Raw genomic sequence first — 24,384 nt, 5'->3', positions numbered from 1 at the left:
TCGGTTTGCCCTCACTGATAATATCGAGGCAGATGTATTCACAGGAAGTTGGGGAGGGTAGGGAGGAAGAGGTGACTTTCAGAACAGAGAGGTTGTTCCTGTAAATGCATGCGATTCCACCACCTATTTTGCCGGACCTGTCAAGTCTAATGATGTGGTAGTTTGGAGGAACCAGAATGTCCATTATAGGTGTAGAAGATTCGGTTAGCCAGGTTTCAGTCATGATGATTAGGTCAAGGTCCAGTGTTAAGATGAGATCAGCGATGGCGGAGGAGTGTCTAGAGGCCGATCTGCAGTTGAGGAGAGTGCATTTGAGACGGGGTGTGTCGAGGGAGGTAGAGGGTTCTAGAGAGAGGGGGACTTTTCTAAGGTTATTAGGGATGGAGGTTCTGTTGTTTAGTGTGGGGGGTCTAAGGGGATTTGAGTGTATCGTGGGAATGGCGAGGTGTGTGGTGGATGTGTGGTATAGGGGAGCTGGGTCGTAGGAGCGGAGGAGGGTGATAGTGTCGAGGTCCGAAAGAGTGTTGCGTGGGCGACAGGGGCGGTTGTTGCGATTACTGACAGGGATTGAAGTCCAGAGAGGGGAGTGTTGAGTGAGAGAGTCATCCGGAAGGGTGGGTCACATGTTGGGGCGGTTGTTGCGATTGCGAACAGAGATTGAAGTCCGGTTTGTGGAGAGTTGAATGTGGGAATCATCCGGAAGGGTGGGGGACTTGTTGGGAGGGGAGGTGGTGGTGGGCGAGGGGTGTTTGTTGTGATTGCGAACAGGGATTGAAGTCCAGTGTGGGGAGTGTTGAGTGAGAGAGTCATCCGGAAGGGTGGGGGACATGTTGGGGCGGTTGTTGCGATTGCGAATAGGGATTGAAGTCCGGTGTGTGGAGTGTTGAATGTGGGAATCATCCGGAAGGGTGGGGGACCTGTTGGGAGGGGAGGTGGTGGTGGGTGAGGGGTGTTTGGGGTGTGTGAAGAGTAGTTCTTTGATGATGTGAATGTCTTCTTTGACCTGGAGGAGGGTGGCCATAATCATGTCCAGCGTGGGATAGGTGTTGGTGGTGGGGAGTGGGTGAGTCAGGGGTGAGTGACTGACCAGGGAATTGGCGTGCGGGTGGGGGGGTGGGCTGGTGTTCGTGCAGGGCTCCGTGGAGGGGGCCCCGAGGAGAGAGGGTTTGGGAGGGAGGGGTGTGTTTGAAGTAGGGAGGAGGTTGGTGGTATAGGTGAGGACCTTGGTGGTAGGCGGAGAGAGCAGGGTGGAGGATGAGTGTATGTTAGTGGTGGTGGGGGTGCAGGTAGGGTAATGGGGGCTGAGAATGGGGGGGGAAATGGGGTTGGAGATGGTCCTGTTGTGGGGAGGAGGTGTTAAATTTAGAAAGGTGGCCTGTTCTGCGTGATTAGTTAGAGGGTGGTAGTGGGGACTGAGAATGGGGGGGGGATAAAGGGTGGAATTTGTCGTTGTGCGCGTCGGACTGTTGCTGAACTAGGTTAGACGGGCTGTGGGTGGGAGCTGTGATGTCAGGGGTGAAAGGAGTGGACGTGGTATGAGTGGAGGTCCGAGGGTAGGTAGGGGGGTTGGGGGTGCGGATGGTGTATGAGGGGGAGAGATCTGTGTCTGTGATTGCGGGGTGTGTGGTACCTTCAGCTGGTGGGTGATTGACTAGGGTGCTGGGGGTAGAGGTGAGGTGCGTGTCGTTCTGGTGCTGAACTAGCTTGGAAGGTTTGTGAGTGGGAGCTGTGAGGTCAGGGGTGGTAGGACTGGAGGTGATAAGAGTTGAGGTCCGAGGATTGGAGAGGTGCTCTTTGAAGGTGGGGAACAGGTTGTCTAGTAGTTCCAGGTTCCTGTCTCTGGATTGCAATAGAACAATCCCGTTGTTGTAGATAGTAATGGTGGCTCTGCCTGGGAAGAGTTGGGATGGTGTGATGGATAGTGTTAGGCCATGCGTTGATTTCCTGGAGGTGGAGACGGTGAGTAAGGTGAGGAACGCTTTTCTCCATTGAGCTCTGCGTATGGTGTGGAAGATGATATCGGTGTTCAGGGATCCATTGACCGGTGAGAAGTAGGAGTCGGCAAAGGGGGTTTCAGGGTGGGACCTCAGGCAGTTGTGTTTGAAGCGTTTAGCTGCTTTTTTGGTGAGTACTGGTGGGTAGTTGATTTTATATGTGTGCTTGCCGACGGGATCCATGGCGGTATAGGTAGGTGCGGGAGGGTGAACAATAATGATATATAGGAATAAAATACAAATGTAAACAAGTTACATGGATCAATAGTGACACTAGTGAGCACAGCATATGAGGTAGCAATCGGTGCATTACAGGAGAATAAAAGTGAAATGAGTGCAGGTTATAAAAAATGTACAAAAAAAAACAAACAAGTAGAATATATGAGGTAGCAATCGGTGCATTACAGGAGCATAAAAAAGTGAAATGAGTGCAGGTTATAAAAAATGTACAAAAAACAAGTAGAAGTAAAATACTGCAATAAAAGGCAGACACTCTATTACAAGAAGGTGTAGATACAAGGCTATGTAAAGTGCGCGGTAGTTGAGATTCGTCTAAAATGGCCAGTTCTTAGGGTATGAACAAATAGTGAAAATGACTAGTCCATGATGGCCGCCAATGAGAAAGACCAGTCTAAAATGGCCGCCAAATAGGGGAGCTAGAGACAGTAGTCCTCTCTTTGTTGTTGTTGCTTTGAGAGCAGGGAAGGGCAGTTTCACATTCTATTTGAGTAAGCCCAGTTCCTAGCTTGCTGGGAGGGAGTCTTATCTCTATTTTGGTGGTCCTATGTGGAGGAGTTATGTCGAGGAGCCTTGTGGGCCTCTGGAGGTACAGGAGGATATTTATAGTTTCAGTTAATGACCTCTGCCATTTTGAACAAAGGAGGTCTAAAAATGTGAGCAAGCGAGTGATGTGAATTAAATACCTTTTAGATATTTTCTGCTCAGTCGGTCCCTTAATGTTGACAGTGAAGTTTTGTAGACATCGCGTTTTGCAAACATCGAGGGTCTAAGCAAAATGTGAACTGTGAAAGATGCGGTGAGCATCAACTTCTGTCAGGTTGCATGCTAGTCCCCATGCACGTCCGGGGAGCCTCGATCCCCGCCAGCGTCTGTAGGTCCGCAGGTCTGCTCCCAGGGTTCCGGCAGCAGCAGGGGGGGGGACCGCAGCGAGTCTTCTTGCACGTCCGGAGAACCTCGATTATCCCCGCCAGCGTCTGTAGGTCTGCAGGTCTGCTCCCAGGGTCCCGGCAGCAGCAGGGGGGACCGCATGGGAGTGAGTCCCCATGCACTTCCGGAGAACCTCGATGATCCCCGCCAGCGTCTGAAGGTCCGCAGGTCTGCTCCCAGGGTCCCGGCAGCAGCAGGGGGGGACCGCAGGGAGTCACATCCGCCGAGGGAACCTCGCTGTTGCCCGCAAGGCGGCCAGAGCTCCTGAGCTGCAGCCCCTCCCGCCTCGATAGGCGATGTCGTGTGTCTCCCGCTTGCCTCGCCGTTTGCCTCGGGGCTCCACTCCAGCAGTTCCCTGGGCAGTGGCGCAACACTCCCGCTCGCAACCAGCTCTCGCAGTCCGATGCAGATGAGGGCAAGCCCCCAGAGCCTGACGACACCTCTCCGATGGGCGCCGCAGGAGTCCGGGCCAGAATCCGACCACCACAGCCGGCGCCGGTGGTGGTGCTCACGGGCGTACCGGATGCCTCCGATGACAGAGCAGCTCCCTCGCAGTCCCTCACAGCGGGCACCCGTCGTCCATAGGCGCCGCCAGTTCCCAGCGGGCTCCAGGCAAACAGGGAATCCGTCCCGGGCTCCGCCGATGTCCAGGGGCAGCCCGGAGTCCGGACAAGGAGGGGGGTGTCTCTGTCCTCTCCTGCGACGGTCCCAACCTGCGACCAGGGACCCCCTGAAGGCTCCAGTCAGCGCCACAGCAGGCTCCAGGCAGCCAAACGTCCGTCCCAGGCTCCTCCGGTGGCCAGGGGCAGCCCGGTCTCCGGCAAAGGCGGGGGCGATTTGGTCCTCTCCCGCGCCGATCACAGCCTCCGTGGAGATGGTGGATCCTCAGATGCTCCAGCCACCGCCAGCCAGGTAAGGGTGATGAAAATAATATTCCAGTTACTTGAGGTAGTTGAGGTAGTTACGTTACAATTGCGTAGCTCAAGATGTCCGGTATGCTGGGTGCTAACAGGGATTAAATCCAGAATTGGAATCCCAAGCACTCGGAGCTCTGACCAAGAGCTCCTACCCGGCGGCCATCTTGACCATATCGTAGGTGGTGTCCCCGATATCTGGGGACCACAATTAGCAGCACAAAGGTGTTAGTCCATTACTCTCCCTCGGGAGCCCTGAATATGCAATGAACGGTTCTCCCGCTGAGCCGGGGAGAGCCGCTGCATTTTTTTCTTTTCTTCTTCGGGGGTACCCAGTACTGGCACCCCGTGCTCTACTTATGATGGGGCGGCAGCCCAGGGAGCGCACCCTTGGCTGCCATTCCGGCTCCCTACGTGTGCAGCACTCTTCTGTGCTCTCTGCGTCCCCTTCTGCCCTACCCGCTTCGGCGGGCAAGGCGCTGGTGACGGTGGGGGCCTCCCACTCCCCCTGGCCAGAGGTATGGGGAGTGGGATAAGCCAGCCACTGCTGAGAAGAGTGCGGACACACTCTCCATGCAGCTCTGTCATCCCCAGGCCCAGGATGAGGTCCTGGGTCCCTCCTCCACACTTCTCCTCGTGGGAGGGAGCAACAGGGCACTCCTGTCCTCCTTGGGTGCCGGATTGAAAACCCTGGTACCCAGTTTGAAAATCTGGCCTGGGGGATGGGGTCCCCAGGCCCTCCGGATGCTCAGGAGGGGGCCGCATGCACACCCCCTCCCAGCAAGAAAAATATGAATTCACCTTGTGGCGACTCCCAGGCCCTGGAAGGCCCCATGGGTTGAAAAGGCTCTAGCAGCGGAGCTCCACCCACTCCGGGCCTTGCCGGTGTCAAAGGTCAAATTATTTCTTTGTTGCTCCAGGTAGCTGGCCCTAGCCCCCTGGAGAGCTGTCCTTCCCTACTGCCCTCTAAGGCAGCGAACGTTTTAGGGAGCTGGTTTCACTGGCATCCTACGCCAGCCTTTATTTCCTCTGGGCCTCTCACCTCCTTTGTGCCGAAGCCCAGTCTTTCACACAACTAGTCCTCAGGGGGTGTAAGGGGACCAGCTTCCCTGGTCCTGGAGAGAGACCCACTGGTGCGGGGCCAACTGGAGTTAGTGTCCTCAGTTCAGATGTCATCAGAGGGTTTGTCCTTCTAATTGTCCATAGCGGCTGCCTCCAGTCCTAGTGTCAGCAGAAAAATACTACCAAGAGAGAGCTCTTTGCCTTGCGAAATACCTTTTAGGTGGGAGCGGGAGGTTCCAGCAGTGAGGTGTCTCTGGCCTATCCTGGGGTGCCACAACACCTTACCGCTCCGCCCCTGCCCCAACCCTCCTGCACAGCTTGTTGTGGTATTTCCAAATGGCGTCACCCAGGAGTCACTTATAACATCTGCTCTGGGGCCCTCAGCTCTGCACCTTGCTGACATCCCTGCCAAGGCCTTTCCCAGCACATCTTCAATGGGAGCCCTCTACTGTTAGCTCCAGATGTCTGGGCTTCCTCCTTTGTTTAGTGGGCTTGAGCAGGCCCATCCCTGGCACAGTGTGACAGCTGATTGATTGATGCAGATCCTTCATCCTCACCCCTTTGCTCCTCAGTAGCAGAGTCAAGTTCTGCTAATTGCCCCATTTGAGTTGGGTGGCCTTTGTTACTGCCTCTGGAGAGAACTGTAATTAACTCAACACAGTAGGGGGAAAGGCCTGGGAGTTAACCCTGAAGCGAGCCAGGGAAATGGGACATCACTGGATGACCCAGAAGCTGTACAGATATCTTTTCAATTAATCAATCAATCAATCAAAGCATTTGTATAGCGCGCTACTCACCCGGAGGGTCTCAAGGCGCTTGGGTGAGGGGGGTCCGCTACTGCTCGAACAGCCAGGTCTTCAGTTGCTTCCTGAAGGAGAGGTGGTCTTGGGTCAGGCGGAGGTGGATGGCGAACAAAGCAAACATAAGGAGATGATGGACGGAGTGCTGAAACTTTTCCGACACTCACCCCAATCACAGATCTGGGCTGAATCCATCATTGTTCTTTAGCTCACTTCGCAACCCCAGTTCAGACACAGCTATATGCAAATCAGGTTTGACCCTGTGCCTCATGGGAACAGTCCAGCCCGAACTGCAAAGCCATGTGTTCCCTGGACCGGAAACAAGCATCCTGGGACCGGTTTCGGGCTAACAGCCCTCATCAGCCAGGCTAGCTTGAATCCAGTGGCAAAGTGAGCAAGGGGCCCACTTCTGGGCATACCCTGCCAACTTAGGGCTCAAACACAAGGAGATGATGGACGGAGCACTGAAACTTTTCGGACACTCACCCCCAGTCATCTTTTTGGAACATGCAGAATTGATTTTCCCACACAGGTTACACACCAATTGGAGGAGTCACTGGTCTCTGTAGGCCAAAGGGAAGCAAAGCTGCACTCTACGGAAGCCCTCCCCATAGTTATATAATGGAGTGTCACTTCAGACAAGACAGCAAACCAAACTAACTTACCCTACGAGTGTACACTAACATTGTGAGTCCCTTCTAAGGTCGATATGCTATCCTACAGTCCCTTCTGTGCCAGGCTTCCTGTGCACAGTTACTGGGCTGTGCACAACAGGAGCCTCCAAAGCAGAGTCCTCACACGTGTGCATACACGTATGCACACATGTTCATGTGTAACCAGCCAAGTGCCCCTTACCTTTGCGACGCTGAAGTGGCTTTATCTTAACACTGGTGGTAAACAAGTGAAGTCCATTCACCATGAGTTTACCGGGGGTGAGTCACCAGTTGTAAAGGTCACCCTCAGTAAAAAAAAAAAAAAGTGGACAAAAAGCAAAAAAACTGGGCGGGTTTGACGGGCAAAACGTATTTACCTACACCTGGGATGTGGGAATGTTTTGTGGATGTGTGCAAGGACAACTAAATGGTCATCTGGCAGATATCAGCCACCTGACTGCTTCTCACTCATGAGAGCAAAGAAAGCCACTATGGCCCTGGTGGAAAGGGAATGAATATCTGCCAGAGGGTGTTTCTAGGCCAGGGCATAGTAGTTTTCAATACAAAAGATTAACCAATGCAAAATGGTGCCCTTGGTCGCCACTTCGCACTTCTTGGCACCAGCGAAGCCCACAAAGAGCTGGTCATCCATTTTGTTCTATCGTGGACAGTCAATGTAAGACACCGCACACCTGGGGTCCAGTGTTTGTAATCACTCCTCCTTTTTGCTGCCATGAAGAGCAGAGAAGAAGGATGTAAGAGTGATGGTCTGACTAATGTGAAAGGCAGAAACTACTTTCAGTAACAAAGATAAACAGATGCAAAGAGTAATTTATCTGGGTAGAAAACAGTAAATGGTGGCCACGCTGAGAGAGTTGAAAGCTCACTGATCTCAGGGCTGAAGTTATTGCCACCAAGAACTGAGCACTTGTGCATAGACTCAAATAGGGATACCATAAGGAATGGTGATAAAAGATTAAAATCCTACTGAAAAACAATAAATAGAGTCAGAGGAAACAAGTAAAGTGAACCTTTCAGAAAATGTGCCACTAGGCAACTTTATTAAAGGTGGCTGGTCAGCGAGACACATGAAGTAAGACGGAGTGTTCAAATAGTCTTTTACAGTATCCACTGTTAGGCCCTACTGTGCTAGAGATATTATATAGCATAGTACATAGAAAATACATGACTGAAAAGAATTCAGACCTTCCGACTCACACCAGTGAACAAACTTGTACCAGTGACTTGTGTAAATGGAGTTCTGTTGGGTTTTCATGGAAACCAAAATGATCTTCTAGAGGCAATCAGAAGGACTACAGTTTGCACCGCTCAATTTTCGGGTGTAGTGCCACATTTGTGGACTGGGACAAAGGACCGCCCACCATGGTGCAAGAGCAGATCCACTATGCATGGGACAGAAAGAGGAGGCCGAGTGCCGACTTCCAACAGATTGGCATACCAAATAGAATGTCATGGGGCAAATATGTCTGTGGACCGTGGTGAAGGGCAGTCCGAGACAGCTTGAACAGGTCTTGTTCAAAAGGTAGTAGAGGCTCTGATGTTAAGAAGGAAGGTTGCAGGACTTCCGTCAAAAGCTTAACTTTGGCCTCAGTGGTGTTAAGGGTTAAGTCCAACAGCTGTGCTGCTACTCCTCCCACCAAAGTGAACAATGAAACCTTCTCAAGATGTCTATAGGAGTAAGGATATCTCCTCCTTGAGATGTATCCTAGCCACTTGCATCCTGTAAGTCCAGGTAAAGGTCAACATCTGATATGTAGAAAACAAGGAGATTATCTGCTTCTGTATCCTCAGCACAATGGCCACAGCACTTGATTCAGACCTGAAGGAGTTTCTCCATGCAGGTAAATCTTTGAGCTCTCGGGAGGTATTCTCATATGGGTTCATTATCAAAACTGGATCAAACTTTCTACTTGCCACTTGGATAGCATCCACTGACTTTGAGGGTGCTGAAGGCGTCAGAAAAATTGGCTCTGAGGGCAGTGACATGATAGGCCTCAAGCATTCAGAGGTCGATGCCCTAGAAGGCATAGGCTTCAGTGGAAGCTGTGCCTGGTCCTGGTCCAGGGCCAGAGCCTATTGAGGCACGGAGTAGGGAGACATTCGGGTCAAAATCACGGGGAACGCCAAATGTATATACCCAAACTCTCCCCTGGGTATACTGGTGGCATCCTGAAGATGTCAACACTGGTCTGGTAGAAAACCTCAAGCTGCCCATGGTTGACAGATGGAGTTAGGATTTCCTGCTTAATCTTTTTCAGCATCGGAATTGGCACTTACAATAAGGAAGACCCCAAGTTCAGGAACTGGCATTGGGGCTCCGAATGTTTCCAGAATCCAGACTGTATCCTCGAAGAAGAAGAAGAGGATTTCTACTCCTTAAGGAAAGTTTTGTGTTTTATGGGAAATTCTTTTGGAAGGTTGTTCGCTATAAAGAAATTTACCTGATGGGGGAGGGGACTGCTTTGAAAAGACCCTGCAGGTCCTACCTAAAATAGCTCTTATGGACTTAATAGGCATCGATGAACAAGAACGGTAGCACGCTGGCTCATGCTCCGAGTCTAGATACCACAAAGATGTCAGATGAGTCTGATAAGGATATAATTTTGCAACATCTGGGACAAACTTTGAACTTCCAAATCTTCGGGGGAGCCATTTGACTGAGTTGCTGTCGAAAGCTGAGGAATTCTATCAGTGAAACACTAAGAAAAGCTCCACACCTACATTGATGAGGCATGGAAAAACAGGAACATCCTGGAAAGGCATAGTCATGGCTAGAACTGTGTAGCACCAACTGGTGACACTGGAGATCTATTGCTAGGGAAAAGGTTTCAGGATCAATTGCGGCGACTGAAGAGTATTCATGAAGTGAGAAATCTAGAAGGAAAGCTGTGCTGCAAAAAGCATCTTTTGCAACAATCTTCTAAAATGTATCTTAAAATGGTCAAACTAGCAGTATTCCTGGGCAGGGTACTCTTTAAAACTACTTGAATATTTCTGAAGAGCGCCTCAGAAGCCTATGGCTTTTTAGGATATTTAAGTGAAATTATACTGAAAAATGCACCATTTGATTAAACGTTTTCTACAATTTTCTCTTAGGGAGCATGGCTCAGAAGCCACCCAGAGAAAGGTTAGCGCGTTTGCAGCAATTCAGGCACTTTGAGGTGCGAGGGGCAGAAGAGGGTAGTGTCAGTAGGGCCGGCTTTAGCGCTGGCAGTGTCACCATCATTTTTGGCACCCCCACACAGCATTACTGCCTCCTCGGATTCTCTCCCTACCACCGGGCATAAGTGCCCCTTCATCTCTCCAATTGTAAGTTATTGCTTAATACAGGGCCCTCCCTGAGGTCAGCACCCCCTCCACAGGTCAGTGCCAAGTGGGGCCGCACCAGTCGCACTGCCCTAAAGCCGGCCCTGAGTGCCAGTGGTGGACCTGGGTAGTACAAGAGGTGGAAGTGGGTGGCAACCTCCTAAGGAAAAATTTGCGCAATGGCACTGTTGGTTGTGGCCAGCCTTACCAATGCATACTTTCACCTAATATTCCTGATCCACGGAGGCCAGGAAAGAAAAAAGAGTTAGTATGAGTGCCGTTATCAAATGACACAAATGTTCATAGAAATAGGTAATGCTGCAACGCAATGAAGAATCTGCAGTAAAACATACTATCCATCAAAAAAAGCACTACTGTAACTTGTTCTTTGAACTGATACTTTATGCTGGAGAGGCCTCATATTAGAAAGACTCACACAGCAATGGTGCTATTTGCAGATCTCAGTATTAAAGTCGAGAATAAAAAAAACATAAAAGTGTGCTGTCAGCTTATAGTGGGGATCACATGCTCCTAAAGGCCATTATATGAACTCACATTTCGTTTTATATAAAGTGCCCTTCATTCCAGGACGTTATGTTATAATGAATGGCGGTGCCAACATATAGAAACATTCCATTTAAAATCTTATTTCTGTACAAGATCATTTTACACTGCTTACCCCACGACCATTGCATTTTTTCTGCACATCACAGTCATAATTCAGGACAGAAGCACTTATACACTCGTAGTTTCTACAAATCTGTAAAATATTTAAAAAAAAGGGAATTAAACTCTGTAGGGCTTTGACAGAACTTCAAATAATTCATACCACAGGCATTTCTTATAAAACACATTCCATAAATGGGTCAAGACCTCCAGATAACATTCCTTTCACTATTATTGGAAGGTTATACTTGAAAAATACAAAACCACTCTCTTTTACACCAACATATGTTCACCTATCCTAAAACATCATTAATTGCTATGTGGAAATGCCACCGGATCTGTGAATAATATAACACAATTAGGCCAAACATATATGTAGTGCGACCAAAGAGGCATGCAGAGTCTTACCAAACTTATTTTTCCTGTACTGTTGTCTCACTGTAGCGTGCAGCCGCCTTTTCCAAAAATGCCATACTTTGTCTTTGTGTTCTAAATTTGGCAATAAAAGACAAAGTATGACATTTTTGGAAAAGGCGGCTGCACGATTCCTCACTGTATGCACGGAGAGGTCTGCCAAAATGTGCTGAATCCTTTCAACTCCACTGCATGCTACTGTGGAATTCCATTTCCACATAGTTAAAAAAAATAATAATAACATGGGATGTGTTATTAAATCCAAAACTTTTGTATAGGTGGGCAAGCTAACAAACTAATGGGGAGAGCCCGTGCAAAAGTCAAGCCCTGAAATTATTAAACAGGTAAACTCTACACAAAACATCTCCTAAATATTGAAAAAATTCAAAAAAACTCAAAAATTGTATTTCTTTAACATGTGGAAGCTTTGAAATAAATGCATCACATTATAGCACTACATTTAGAAGTACTTTATTTAAACATGCACCATGATTGAAGGAAGAGGCAAGACAATTTTGATGTAATCCCTGTATGAGGTCCAGGTTATTATAGAGCAATATTATAGTCTATTAAATCAAACAGGTTTCTGTAAAACTGGTCTTCTGAACTCACATATGTGAAAGGGAGCCACGATATATCCCCGTTTCCTGGTGTCTTTTTGAACAATCCAGGCAGTAAATGAATATCTATTTGACTTTTTTCTTACGTTAAAGCTTTCTCTTTACCTCTTTGTGCACTTTTCTGTGGTTTTTACATAGCATGAACATGACCCAAAGGTATGGAGCAATTTACACATGCATCAGTTACATTACACAAGGTCACCATTTATTGTTTATAGGCATGGGGAGAGTAAGTGATTTGCCCAGAGATGCAAAAGGTTGAGTTTACTCCGAGACTCGGACCTGGTTACCCTGCTCCAAAGTCGACAACTCTGGTTGTAACACAACATCCAGTGTACAGGGTGGGAGGCATGCGGAAACCACATGGAAGCTTGCCTCATTAAGGGCACAAAGTTCCAAATGGACACTCGAGCTGGGTAAGAGCCTGGCTTGATCTTTCAGTGGACGCTACTATTCTTAGTTACACTACTGCTTAAACACTATATATATATATATATATATATATATATATATATATATATATATATATATATATATATATATATATATATAGCAAAATAAATAATATTTAAAAATGGGTACAGGTTAACATTTGACTGACGAGAAGGGAAGAAAATGTTGTATTCAAACGTGTATAAATATACAGACACATAACATTTTCTTTCCTTTCTCATGACAATCGTTTATCAGTATTCAGATTTTAAACATTACTATTTATCTTGATGTTATCTTTTTTGTCAATATTGTATATTTCTATTTGCTTTTTGCCAGTCTATTTGTTAATGCGCTCTGATACATGTTGGGCCTTGTGTATGCTACACAAAATCACAAAAAAACATGCACCTTTTTAGACCTAACTAAAAAAAAAATCACATTTTCTAGACTAATGGGGCATTGAATTCTACATCACTTTATAACATGACGCTTTATTTAGCTGGTCTGGTAGAAAGACTCTGAGTTTAACATTGAGTTTTCAGTCCTCTAATCGCACATTTCCACGTATTTAACCGGACCCCTATCCTCTTCATTGACATGTTTATTTCTAAAAACTTAGAGAGGGAGTGAATGTATAAGTATTTGTATGACATTGCAGCACAGTTGGGTATTACATATTATAACACTCCAAACATTACCATTACGGATCAGACTATTTAGTTTTAGTGAGTTAGTCTATCAGTGGCCTTCGGATGTCAGTTCTCATTCACTGTGACTTTTGGTACCTGGGTGAGACTGGAGTGCTATACCAAATACTTAACTGGATTTGTATGCTCATTGCCCCGCAAATAATGGATTTTGTAGTTACCTGACAATAGCAAGAGCTATTGGATTAAAGTATGACAGATTTTGCCTAAGCAAAATAGTGAGTAAAATAAATGGCAAGTTGGAAAGTGAAGATGAGTCGGGGCCTTATTATCACACTTTTGTGCTAATGCAGATGCACATTTTAGAACCCATAATTACCATTTGAGGGGGGTCTGGTAAGTAGCTGGTGTACAATTTGCACCCAGTTAAGAGTTGCAGTCCTGAGAATAAGGAACGAGTGCAAATTGCACATGATTTCACCCCATCTGACGTGTGCAAGGCATTCTTTTTTACTTTAACCCCCAATTTGGACAATAGTTTCCTTGGCATAAACTAAGGGTGCAAACCCATAGCTTACATAGTTTGCACCAGAGCTGTAAACCCAGGTCAGGAACAAATGATAATTTGCATATGAAACCGCAATCAGGACCTGAGTGAGTTAACGACTAAAAGATCGTTAACTCATTTTCTCTCAGAGGCGCAGAACATGAAAGTGCTTTTTAAAGTGATCTTTGTGAGTTTTTTGGTAAATATAAGTCAAAATTGGGTTTTAGTTGCACTATTGGACACTTTGTTTTCAAAGTTTTCTTGGGGCTAACTCTTTGTTAAAGAAAGGCAGGCTCAAAAATAAATAAATAAAAAAAAATATATATATATATATATATATATATATATATATATTTGTTTACACAAATTAAACATGGCATCTAGGTTTGGGTTGGGACCCTGGAGGTGTTGCCCACAGTACTTGGTTGGTAGACGGTGTACAGAGTTATTCAGAGAACAGCATGAGAAATTCAACCTGAGCTCTAGGGGTGTCAGCAGAAAGAAGACTGGGCAGGGGACAAGGTGCAGTGAATTAGGAAAGGAGCATGTTAAATTTAACAAACCTCCTCTTTGGATCTTCTGTTGGACTGCCAAGATTAGATTATTGCATGAACTGCACCACACCCTCTCTGAAATTTCACTACTACTTATTTACCTTTAGACAATGCAGTTTAAATAATAACATTTAAAAATATAATTTACCGTTTAGTTTATTTGTGTAAAAAATTAAAACGTTCTTTCACCCTATCACCCAAGAGGTTGCAGGCTTGCTTGCATAATGGCTCATGGGTAAGTTCCATTTGCACACACATCTTAGAATAGTATGCACAAAAAAACTGCATTGCCTCTCACCAAACAAAATAATTAGAGAGAACATTGGCTGAAAGCCATTTTTTAAAAAGGATTAACACTATTAAAAGTAAAGTGATGACTTTTAAAGCTAACGGTGCAGTAAACTGATAACATTTAAATGGTTGATAGGAAGAGATGAGTTCGAAAGTGTTAACATATACCCTTATTTGGACAAAATGTTCTCTGCAAACTTCTCTGTAAAGGAACATATCTTGCATCTTTCCAGTAAAGCGATGGCACATGCCGACACACGTTCTTCAGTTTACAAGGACTTAGGTCATAGACACTGCAACCATTTAATCTCTAGGCACAGCACACAAATCCCTCCAGCTCTACTCTATGCTATTGATGTTATGGATAAGAAACATTGGTTACTTTTTACACATAACGGAGGGGAAAATATTTAATAAAATCTGTCATTTAAATAAACTTGCCCCAGTCAAAGCAATACGCCTCAAAATGGGGCTTTCAAGTATTTATATTAGGGGGTTGGCCCCTGCTCTCCTGAAGGGTCGCAGACTTTTGCTCAGTTAGAAGCACTCTTTGGGAGGCCTACTCTGCTCAGAGGCATTAGGTCAAAGCAGAAAGATAACTACATTGCACAAGAATTTTAATCAAGTACTTCTGCACTTTAGACTGAGTAGGGCTGACTTAATCACATTGTCCTGTAATGCAATTAAAATTTACCTGAAACACAGTATTAGGACCAGTTCAAAGAAACAAGATATGATTTAGAGTAGAGAACAAAGGAGATGGAGATAATACTACAACGTTCTCTGAGGCGTAGCCTCAACCCTACTTAAAGTGGAATGTGGAGTATGGTGTCTGGCAGTATTTCCTACTGTTCCATATGAATATTCTGTCCTTAAAATCTGATACGGGAGCTTGGTGTGGAATTGCTCAAGAGAATAGACTGTGATATTTATGGGGATTTTGTACAAACTCCAGAGCATGTTCTTAGTGCCTGCCCCTCTTTACATGTTCATCAATGTCGCCTGCTGACACCATTGTTCTTGAAATATGGGGTTCGTTCGACAAAAGAAGCAATGCAAATATTATTTAATCCAGTGAATGAAATGATGTGTTTTAAATTTTGTACCTTTTTTAAATGTTTTTTCGATTTCTATGCATTTGGAATATTTTATATAGTGGATATCATTGTAGATCTTATAAACAAAAATGTAACAATTTTAAACTGTGGGGAAAATTTATGAATGAGTTGAGAAGGGAGCTGTTAAGACTTCCTCCTGGTGGACTGAGATTTTGTGTTAAAGTCCCCAGCGATTATAATTAAGACAATCAGGGGAATTATCCATTCCTTACAAGGTAGGTGAACATGTTTTAGGCCTTATTGGTAGCCCTCAAGTGAGTGCTCTGTGCTGTCTTCACTTGTGTTACCATAGTAACCAAGTGTGTAAATAATTCACAAATAAAGATGTGCATAATAAACCTAGGTATCCATATGTCGAGTTCTGTTTCACAATACTGTATGGATCTGGTGAGGATAGAAATGATGAACATTTAGTAAAGTGACCACTGTCATTACTTCTAGCGGAACATTGAGAGTAACATAATCGCACTGCAATCAAAAGGTGAGAAAAACAGAAGTATGTTCATATCATGTGCACAGATAATTGAATGTTTGTTCCGAATACTGGGTTTATTTAGGCCTACCTTGGGCGAACAATGATGATGCCGCCACTAATGGAATAAGAAAGTGTGACTTGTGTTATTCTCATGAGTTGGTGTACAGTGGGATTAGGTCACCTGCACCGTTTTACTAAGAAGTAATGAAAATGACCTCGATCCTAAAGGTTCATGATTTTGATAATTATCCGGTTCATACAATATTGGAAAACAAAACCGAACGTAAAGATACCTAGGTTTAGTATGCACTCCTTCCCTGATTGTTTTACCTCTAACCACAGGGAACCTTAATAAAAAGTTTCAGGAGACAGTGGTTCAGGCTAGAAGCCCACTTTGGTGGTCACCTTTACCAATGTGAGCAGGAGCCCAATGTTGAAGTATGACCGCTTGTTGGGTGTGAGCTGCCATCTTCAAACAACTGGTCCTTCCTCAGTAAAATTCCATACGAGGACTGGCCCACCTGCTATAACCAGGGCACCTCATGTCTTTCAAGTAAATAAAAAGAATATGCCCTGGCAGTACCTCCATTTTCACCCGTGTTTATGATATGAGTTTATAACATTACTAACACCTTACTAGGATAGGATCTTGTTAGAAAAGGATTTTGAAATCATGAGATAAATACCAAAAATTTAAAGATTTTGAAATCTAATTATTGACGAAAATAACGTTTTTATCTTGGGTCTTTATTTTGTTTACTAACAGGTAGATTGTGTATCATGTATTTTGGTATTATGAACATTATATGTAGTTACAGATATTTCCCGGAATTTCCATGAGGTGTGAAATTCACAGTCATGGAGCAGGTCTCCGTTATTTAAAGTATAGTAGGGAAAACTGAAAGGTGTTCCTAACCTTGAAAATGAATAGTAAGAATATATTTTAAGTTAAATCTTAAAGTAAAATACTTGTACATATTTCTTTTATATATAGAACAAAAGAAAAATGCTACAGAATTAATAACATATTTTACAATTAAAATTGTATTAACCACTCTATTAAATTAGGTTAACATTTCTTTTCAGAAGGATACATTTAAAAAACATTCCCATAAAAAGTAAAACAATATATTTTCATACATATTAAATGTGATGCATGGAATTAATTAAAAGTAACTTAATTGTGTTCTGATAAAGATTAAAGATAAATTATTTTTTATATTAAAAAAAGGTTATTAAAGTATGGTAAAATAAGATAAAAAAAGTTCTATAGATAGATACTAGTTTACCATTAAGCGAAAATTATTTACATTTTACCTATTTTAATTATTTAATTTAACATAACACTATTTCCAATGCAATTTTATTTTAACACCTATATTTTCTACGGGAGGGTGTTGTAGTATGAGTGGTTGGCCATGTGTGGGAAAGGATGTACTACTGCTCTTGTTTGGCAGTAGTAACTGTACACTTGTAAATTTGGCACCACCCCCTATTTTCAGGAGACCTGCAAAACTACATGTTTGACTAACGTGACACTCACATTTTATAAACAGCCCAAAGTAGTAAAGTTACTGAAATGTGTAGCAGTAAATTTAGTAGTAGAAAATCTCCACCTCTAGATTTACCTTTGTGACAAGGTCCCTCAGTGTATTAGGTTCCTCACCAAAAAACCTGAGTCACTGACTGGTAAAATGTTTTGACCAAAGGTACAAGTGTAACAGAACACGTGGGGAAGGTACACGTGTGAGGTTTTCTGCATTTGTTTCCCGGAATAGCGGTCTATGACCTGCTATTCTCTTGGGCTGTAGTGTGCCTTATTCCCCAACAGGGTTATTTGGGATCAGAGGTCACACCATTGTCAACATCAGGTTAACTAGTCCAACTGACAATCTGCTCTGACCCTTGCCCTTTATCCCCCGGAGTACCAATTTGAGACCAAAAGTCCACCAGGAAGTGGACCGGGCCAGTTTGAAAATGAGTCTGGAGGGACAGGGCTGGGTAGACCAAATCTGTTACTATTCACGAGACATACCGACACAGAACATCAGTTCCATTTATCCTTTTTATGTAACTAATATCTTTCTAAATTTTACCAACTTAAATACAATTCTTTAACCACAATATTATAACAAGGAATAGTAATCCAGCTCCTGCCTGAGGGGTCCAAAAAGTGCACCTAATGTACACAAATACAAACACGTATTTTATAATGCTTACCTTTCCATCTTCACATTTTGTACCTTCATTCACCATCCCAGGGTCAGGAACATCTGAACCAAGACGGAAATCCACACCCCAACATACAGTGCCATGAATAGTTGTTTTAATAACAGCTGGATCAATTCCAAACACAGGGGATTCTACATTTTCACATTGCAACTTTCCACACATGGAATTCCTGCAATATTGCATCAAAATAATATAACTGAAGCTTAATAATTTCATACAACAATTTTTATATTTAATGCATATAGACATTATTTAATATGGATCTGATGTTAAAATAGAATACAATGCATTTCAGTCAAAATTACAAAGAAATGCATTTGGTCACCTTAATTTAAGAAAAAGGCTCAGAATGCAGTCAGTTGTCACTTTTATTGCAAACTTTTCTTCTATGAAAACAAAGGAGCAATTATAATTGTGGCAAATATGATACTGTTATTCCTTGCTCTACTTCCTTCACCACTGACTAGGAATCTTTTACAATGAATTATTTTAGGGCTTCCCAACCCTGCTTTTATCCATATGTCACCAACTGTTACAAATTAGAGACTACATCTTTTTTTATATTATATGCAGGTTCATACATGGCATATATTCTGCATCAGTAATAAGAATACGGGTCTCATAAGAGCATTTTATTTCATTCTCCATTGTGTTGCTATCCCTTCTACAGAACTGGTTAATAATAAATAATTTAAAAATAAGGCATTCTGATTGGCCCAGGGAGCTTTATTTCTCTTGTGCCATTTCGCTTCCGTAGGAATGAGACTACTGTGGGAGTGAGCGCTCTGATTGGCAGCCAGCAACAAGGGAAAAAATGTGGCTGGAAGCCATTACAAGACTTGGGTACTTAGTCCCCTGTCCCGAACATGTTAAAAACAAGCATTAGCAATGCAATAGGTCTCACATTTACGCTAATTTGAGCTAATGGCATTGTAAATGACAATGCCTTTTATTTATGTTTTGGTTTCTAAAACATAAATAAAAGGCATTGTCATTTACAATGGAAATGGCTTAAACATGCGTATATGAGAGATCTATTACATTGCAAATGCTTGTTAGTATCAATGCAATGTACAGATTCCGAGCAAAATAGTTTTTGTTAAACACAGATATTTGGCGCGGCCGCAGAAAAATAACCTGCACAGGGACACTTGTTGGAAAAAATGTTACTTCTATGCTATTCATTGTTTTAAAAGCACTATTCAGGAATTCATTTTTGTGTTTAATCTGTGACCATACCATAGCGGTTCAGGGGACACCCCTTCATACAAACCTGCAAGATGGAACTTCCAAGTACGCACGGCAATGTGAACAAGGATTCATGTGGTCATAAGAAGAAAACATTTTATGAACAAAACCAGAGCATTCTTTCCCTCAGTTTGAACTGCGTTTGCATATGTATTTTTCTTTAGAGTGGCAGATAATCTACTCTTAAACAAAGAAACTCTGAACAAGCCTTATCCTACACTGGGACACAAGTTGCACTGGCCACAACCATACACCGCACCTGCCGTGAACCTATGGCAGTGTAACCAGAATGCCCCCTACAACTGCACATGCAACCATTCTGAGTCCATGACAGTTTTCAGTCCTATGCAGCCCCTACTTTCCGTGACACTCCGATGCCAGCATGGGTCAAACCTGCAACCGTATTGATACCCTCAATGTGCTTAAAACACCAGTGGGAGCCCGTGCACCAGACATGGCTGTGAGTCACCAACCCCTGCTCAATTGCTCTCCCCGAACGAACCACCTATCGCGCCGCCAGACTGGAGGCCGAGCAACCGGCCCCAAAGAGGGGGGTTAAGTGCTAGCAGTAACAACAACCCCCTAAGGCCTGCAACACAAAAACTCACCGCAACCAAACGATGAAAGCCACCTGGGACCCAGGAACGCAACGTTACACGGCTGGCAGTGTGTCCAGCAAGGGGAAAAAAGAGGATGGGGTGCTACATTTTGTGTTTGTCATAAAAAACTGGCTGGGTCTATGAGGGACAGTAACCTCACTAACTTTGTAATTAATTAAGGGTGAAAACCTTACGCGGAGGTGATGGAGTTCTTTCCCATCAGTATGCGATTTTGTGCAGTATTACTCTTAAGCAGTACCCACTGGCAGTCATGCTGGAGCCCAGATGGAAATGCGGGACCGATGGCATTGCAAACAAGTGGCCGCCATTGTCCCGGCTGCTTGGAAAGAGAAAGTGTGCCCGGAGCGCTGAATGTAAACCAAGCACGTTGTCGTGCCTGAAGTAGGAGAAACTCAATAAAGAAAATAGTGCTTACAAGACTAAATACCACGTACCGCGTAACACCCGAAGTAAAGGGGACAGTCACCATGGGAGGTTACAAATGAAGACAAGGCGGTAATAAGGAGAAACTAACAAACTTATTTATGAATCAGAAGGCAGCATTTACAAAGGACAATGACACAAGCCAATGACAAATATGGGCGGAGAGTGGGCGGGGCTTCTATGCCATACTCCAGTACAGCAAGTCTTGCAGTGCAGGGCAGCGCATGCGTGCTGACTCTAGGCTTCCTAAAAAATATATGAGAGGGCAGGGTAGGTATAACTTGTCCACCTATGCCCCATGGGAGAACCCAGAGCCGCCCCCCCACCCAGGGGGGCAAACATTGCAGTGGGATTGAAAAGAAAAATAAATGGCGGCTGGGCCGAATTTATTGAGTTTGGGCACTGGGGAGCCCACCTCTGGGGCCAAAATTAGCTTACATAGGGAGTTGGGGGGGGGGGCTATGTGGCCCCCCCTCCCCAGGTAGCCTGGCCGATGAGGGATGAAACCCTGAAACCACTGGGTCTAAACTTGGATGGCAAAGTGAGCTAAAGAACGATGAAGGATTTAACCCAGATCTAATAGTGACTGGGGGTGAGAGTCTGAAAAGTTTCAGCGCTCCGTCCATCATCTCCTTGTGTTTGCTTTGTTCGCCCTATGTTGGCAAGGTATGCACAGACGTGGGTTCCTTGCTTACTTTGCCACTGGATTCAAGCTAGCCTGGCTGATGAGGCATGTTAACCCGAAACTGGTCTGAGGATGCTTGTTTCCAGTCCAGGGAATACCTGGCTTGGCAGTTCGGGCTCGACTGTTCCCATGAGGAACAGGGTCAAGACTGATTCGCATATGGTTCGGTCTGAACTAGGGTGGTGAAGTGAGCTAAAGAATGATGATGGATTTAACCCAGATCTAATAGTGAATAGGGTTGATTGTCGGAAAAATTTCAACGCTTCGCCCATCATCTCCTTGTGTTTGCTTTGCATGCACTAGGGCCATGATTTGGATGGTGCAGCAGTTGCACAGGGGCAAAAAGCTCTAGGAAACTGACTGAACATGGATTATTGCTATATGTTACTACTAAACAAGCAGTCACAAGGGCAGTTACCTTTTAGGCACTAGGGGCCAGGATTTGAACTGTGCAGCGGGCGCAGTGGCACAGGGACCAAAAGTTCTAGGAAACCTACTGAACAAGGATTATTACTTGATAGGATCAAGTCCTTTATAGAAAATCCACTCAGGGTGTCTGCCTTTTTCCTTTCTGCTCGCCGAAAAGTTCAACTTGACTGCAGAGTGCCCCAGGGCTCCTCCCTCTCACCTCTCCTATTCAGTTTCTATATCTGGCCCCTGATATACTCTCTCCAGCAGTGTAAGGTGAAGATATATAACTACGCTGATAACATGCAGTTGATCTTCACAACTGACAATACGCTAGATTCAAAAACCTTCTTCCAGAACACCATGCTGTACATACGGGATTGGATGGTAACCATCAACTGAAATTGAACTCTGACAAAACTTAGTTAGTGGTGATGAAGAACAAACTTATCGCATCCCGGTTTTCGGCCTTAAGGGAGTGGGCACACCTCCCCTCTCTAAAACAAATGGTCAAAAGTCTTGGCATCCTCATGAGGATGTATCTATGAAACCTCAGAAACTCTGAAAAATACAGAAAATAAGAAGGTACTTCACCATTGAAGCGATTATTCAAATTATAATCGATTTCGTAATGTCTCGCATTGATGATGCCAATGCTCTTGATATGGGACTTCCTTTTGGCCTTGTGCACAGGCTGCAGAATATACCAAATCAGGCAGCCGGGCTGGACGATCGGCAGCCTAGATATTGCCACATCAAACCCTTCAGAAAAGAACTGACTGGCTTCAGTTCAAGCTCCAGACAAGCTATGGATGTCATCCAAGCATTCATCAGAATGACCAAACTAGTGCTCACTGCTCCACTGAAGCCGTCAGTAGAGTCCAGAATGGATGATGTATTTTGCAGCATCTTGATCATCCTGGATGGTTTGAGCCAACCTGGCCCAGTATTCTCAGTGACTTCACACGGTCTCGCCAACCATGTCTCATAAAGCATGGGCATATTACCCTAGCAACCAGCTGGCACTGACTAACAGGAAGGTTAGGTTGGTCATGGAAAACATCTGCTTTCTGAATGTCTAAAGACGTTTCGACTCAGTCAGGAAGAGTCCGCCAGCGATCTACCTGTTCGCTGGTGGACAAAAACAGGGCTTAGATCAGGAGCTGATAAGGGTGTGAACTGATTAAATGCAAAGTAAAGGTTCCGACACACTTTGTACTGGTTGCAAAATTCTTATTACAATGTTGATTTTGAACAGTTGGCAGTTTAAGTCCAAAATCTCTGTGGCACGTCTAAATACTACATCAAAGGGGGCACTTTCTTATGTGATGGTCAAGGGGGGTTTGATCAGAGTCTGAACTGAAAAGTTACAGGAACCCTGGGGTGTGGCTTCGAGACAAAGGAATGATTCGGTCTGAGTTTGAATGAACTGGGGCATGGTCCACCTGTATGGTACTGAGGTGCGACCTCATTTGAGGGCAGGATGGATTTGGCTAAGAGTTAGAGAAGACTATAGGAAGGAAGTCGACCTCTGGCACTGACAGCGATGGTGTCGGAGACAATGTTGCAGAGATTGGCGTGGATTTTGGTGTCGGAATAGCATCTGCTATGGCATCAAAGCATCGATGGCATCGAGGTTGGTTTGGAGGCACAGACAGCATCCAGGGTAGACACTCTGGTGCTGTCCTTTTGGAGGCCTCTGCGGATCCTTGGAGCACAAAGGCGAACCTAAGAGGGAATTAAAAGGCTGGAAAAAATTCAAAACATGGCCTTTCTAAAGATCTTGTCACCAATGGATCTATAAACTCAGGATGCTTCCAGTTTAGTTGCGGAATCATCTCTTTATCAAGGGACCATCAGCGAGACTGGAGTTATCCTGACATCCTCACAATTTCTCAGTTTAGTGGAGCTGGGACGAATCCTGCTTGATCTTCTTGTGTTTCCACTTTCATTTCAACTTACACGAAGATTTGAACCTCGATGAAGACCTGTTGCGGGAATTGGTGCGCTCCCTTGAACTAGAGTGGGATTTCTGAGCCTTCTTATGGTGTTCGGCAACGTAATTCAGGGGTACACTCATTGCTTAGCATGCCTAAAAAATGAAATCCTCCGTACCACCTAAACCAGGCTTCTCCAACGAGTTTCCTGTGAGCAACCGGTAGCTCTCCAGCTATCTGTAAGTAGCTCTCCTGTGTATAGCCCAGCCTAATAAATTAGAAATATTTTCTTAGATGAATTAATATATATAAACTTAAATTGAATGTGTATATTTGAGTCGCAATTGTGTGCATTTTCATAACTCATAAGCTGATGTTTGGGGAAAAATGGTTGATTTTCCAAAATATATTTAAAGTTGATATTTGAGTAATAAATGATGGGGTGTTAATTAGACAAATTACTAATATTATTACTTTGATATCATGGGTATTGCAACTAAGGCTGTTCTGAATTACCCATGTAGAGCCATTCCAAATTGGCAAAAACTTTTTTTACGTTACTGCTGACAACCCTACCTGATGTACTGAGGTGATGAATGCTAGTAATCTTGTATATTGTGGCCAGAAATGTAATCCTGGCTGATGTGGACACTATTATAACACTGATAATAATAGTAGCTCTGGATGAATTTCATTGAACAAAAGTAGATCTTAATATAGAAAAGGTTGTCGAACCCTGAACTATGCATCTGAACAGCAGCAATCTTCAGTAGATGTTTATATTTGCCTTATAAATAAGCATTTTATTGTATGAATAAAACTGTTTTTAGTACAAACGAAATCAGGAATCTCCAAGACTACTCACATTTTAATGCTTAAAAAGGAATTCTGAATGAACAATCAGATCACTTTACAGTTGCATAATGTCAAAACATGACTTTTTGTTTTGATTTTGCCACATTTACCTGATGTCACATGTCTTGAAACCACTGCCATGAAAGCCACAATGACCAAACCTATCGCCCTTAGAATTCACGTCCCTGAAACAAACCTCCGGTGCTGATTTTGCCTCTGCAATATATTAATAGTAAGCATAATGTCAGCATTATTCTATTCAATAAATTTATGCCAGATATGTAAACCACAA

At 44.3% G+C, this 24,384-nt stretch overlaps 1 protein-coding gene across 1 annotated transcript in view; it reads right to left on the bottom strand.

Annotated features, from left to right (window-relative positions):
* The window catches only part of ADAM9 (ADAM metallopeptidase domain 9), a 491,300-nt gene that overhangs the window by 110,769 nt on the left and 356,147 nt on the right, over positions 1–24,384 (bottom strand). Inside the window, exons 15-17 of the mRNA XM_078666483.1 lie at positions 24,203–24,308; positions 17,905–18,085; positions 10,597–10,677 (exon numbers count right to left, since the gene is read on the bottom strand). Of these exons, the coding sequence (XP_078522609.1) occupies positions 10,597–10,677; positions 17,905–18,085; positions 24,203–24,308 (368 nt within the window). The remainder of the gene's footprint in view (positions 1–10,596; positions 10,678–17,904; positions 18,086–24,202; positions 24,309–24,384) is intronic.

The sequence above is a fragment of the Lissotriton helveticus genome, chromosome 11 (assembly GCF_964261635.1).
Source record: "Lissotriton helveticus chromosome 11, aLisHel1.1, whole genome shotgun sequence".
Taxonomy (NCBI): Eukaryota; Metazoa; Chordata; class Amphibia; order Caudata; family Salamandridae; genus Lissotriton; species Lissotriton helveticus.
The sequence above is the reverse complement of the archived record's forward strand: the minus strand, read 5'-3'. Positions and strand labels throughout refer to the sequence as shown.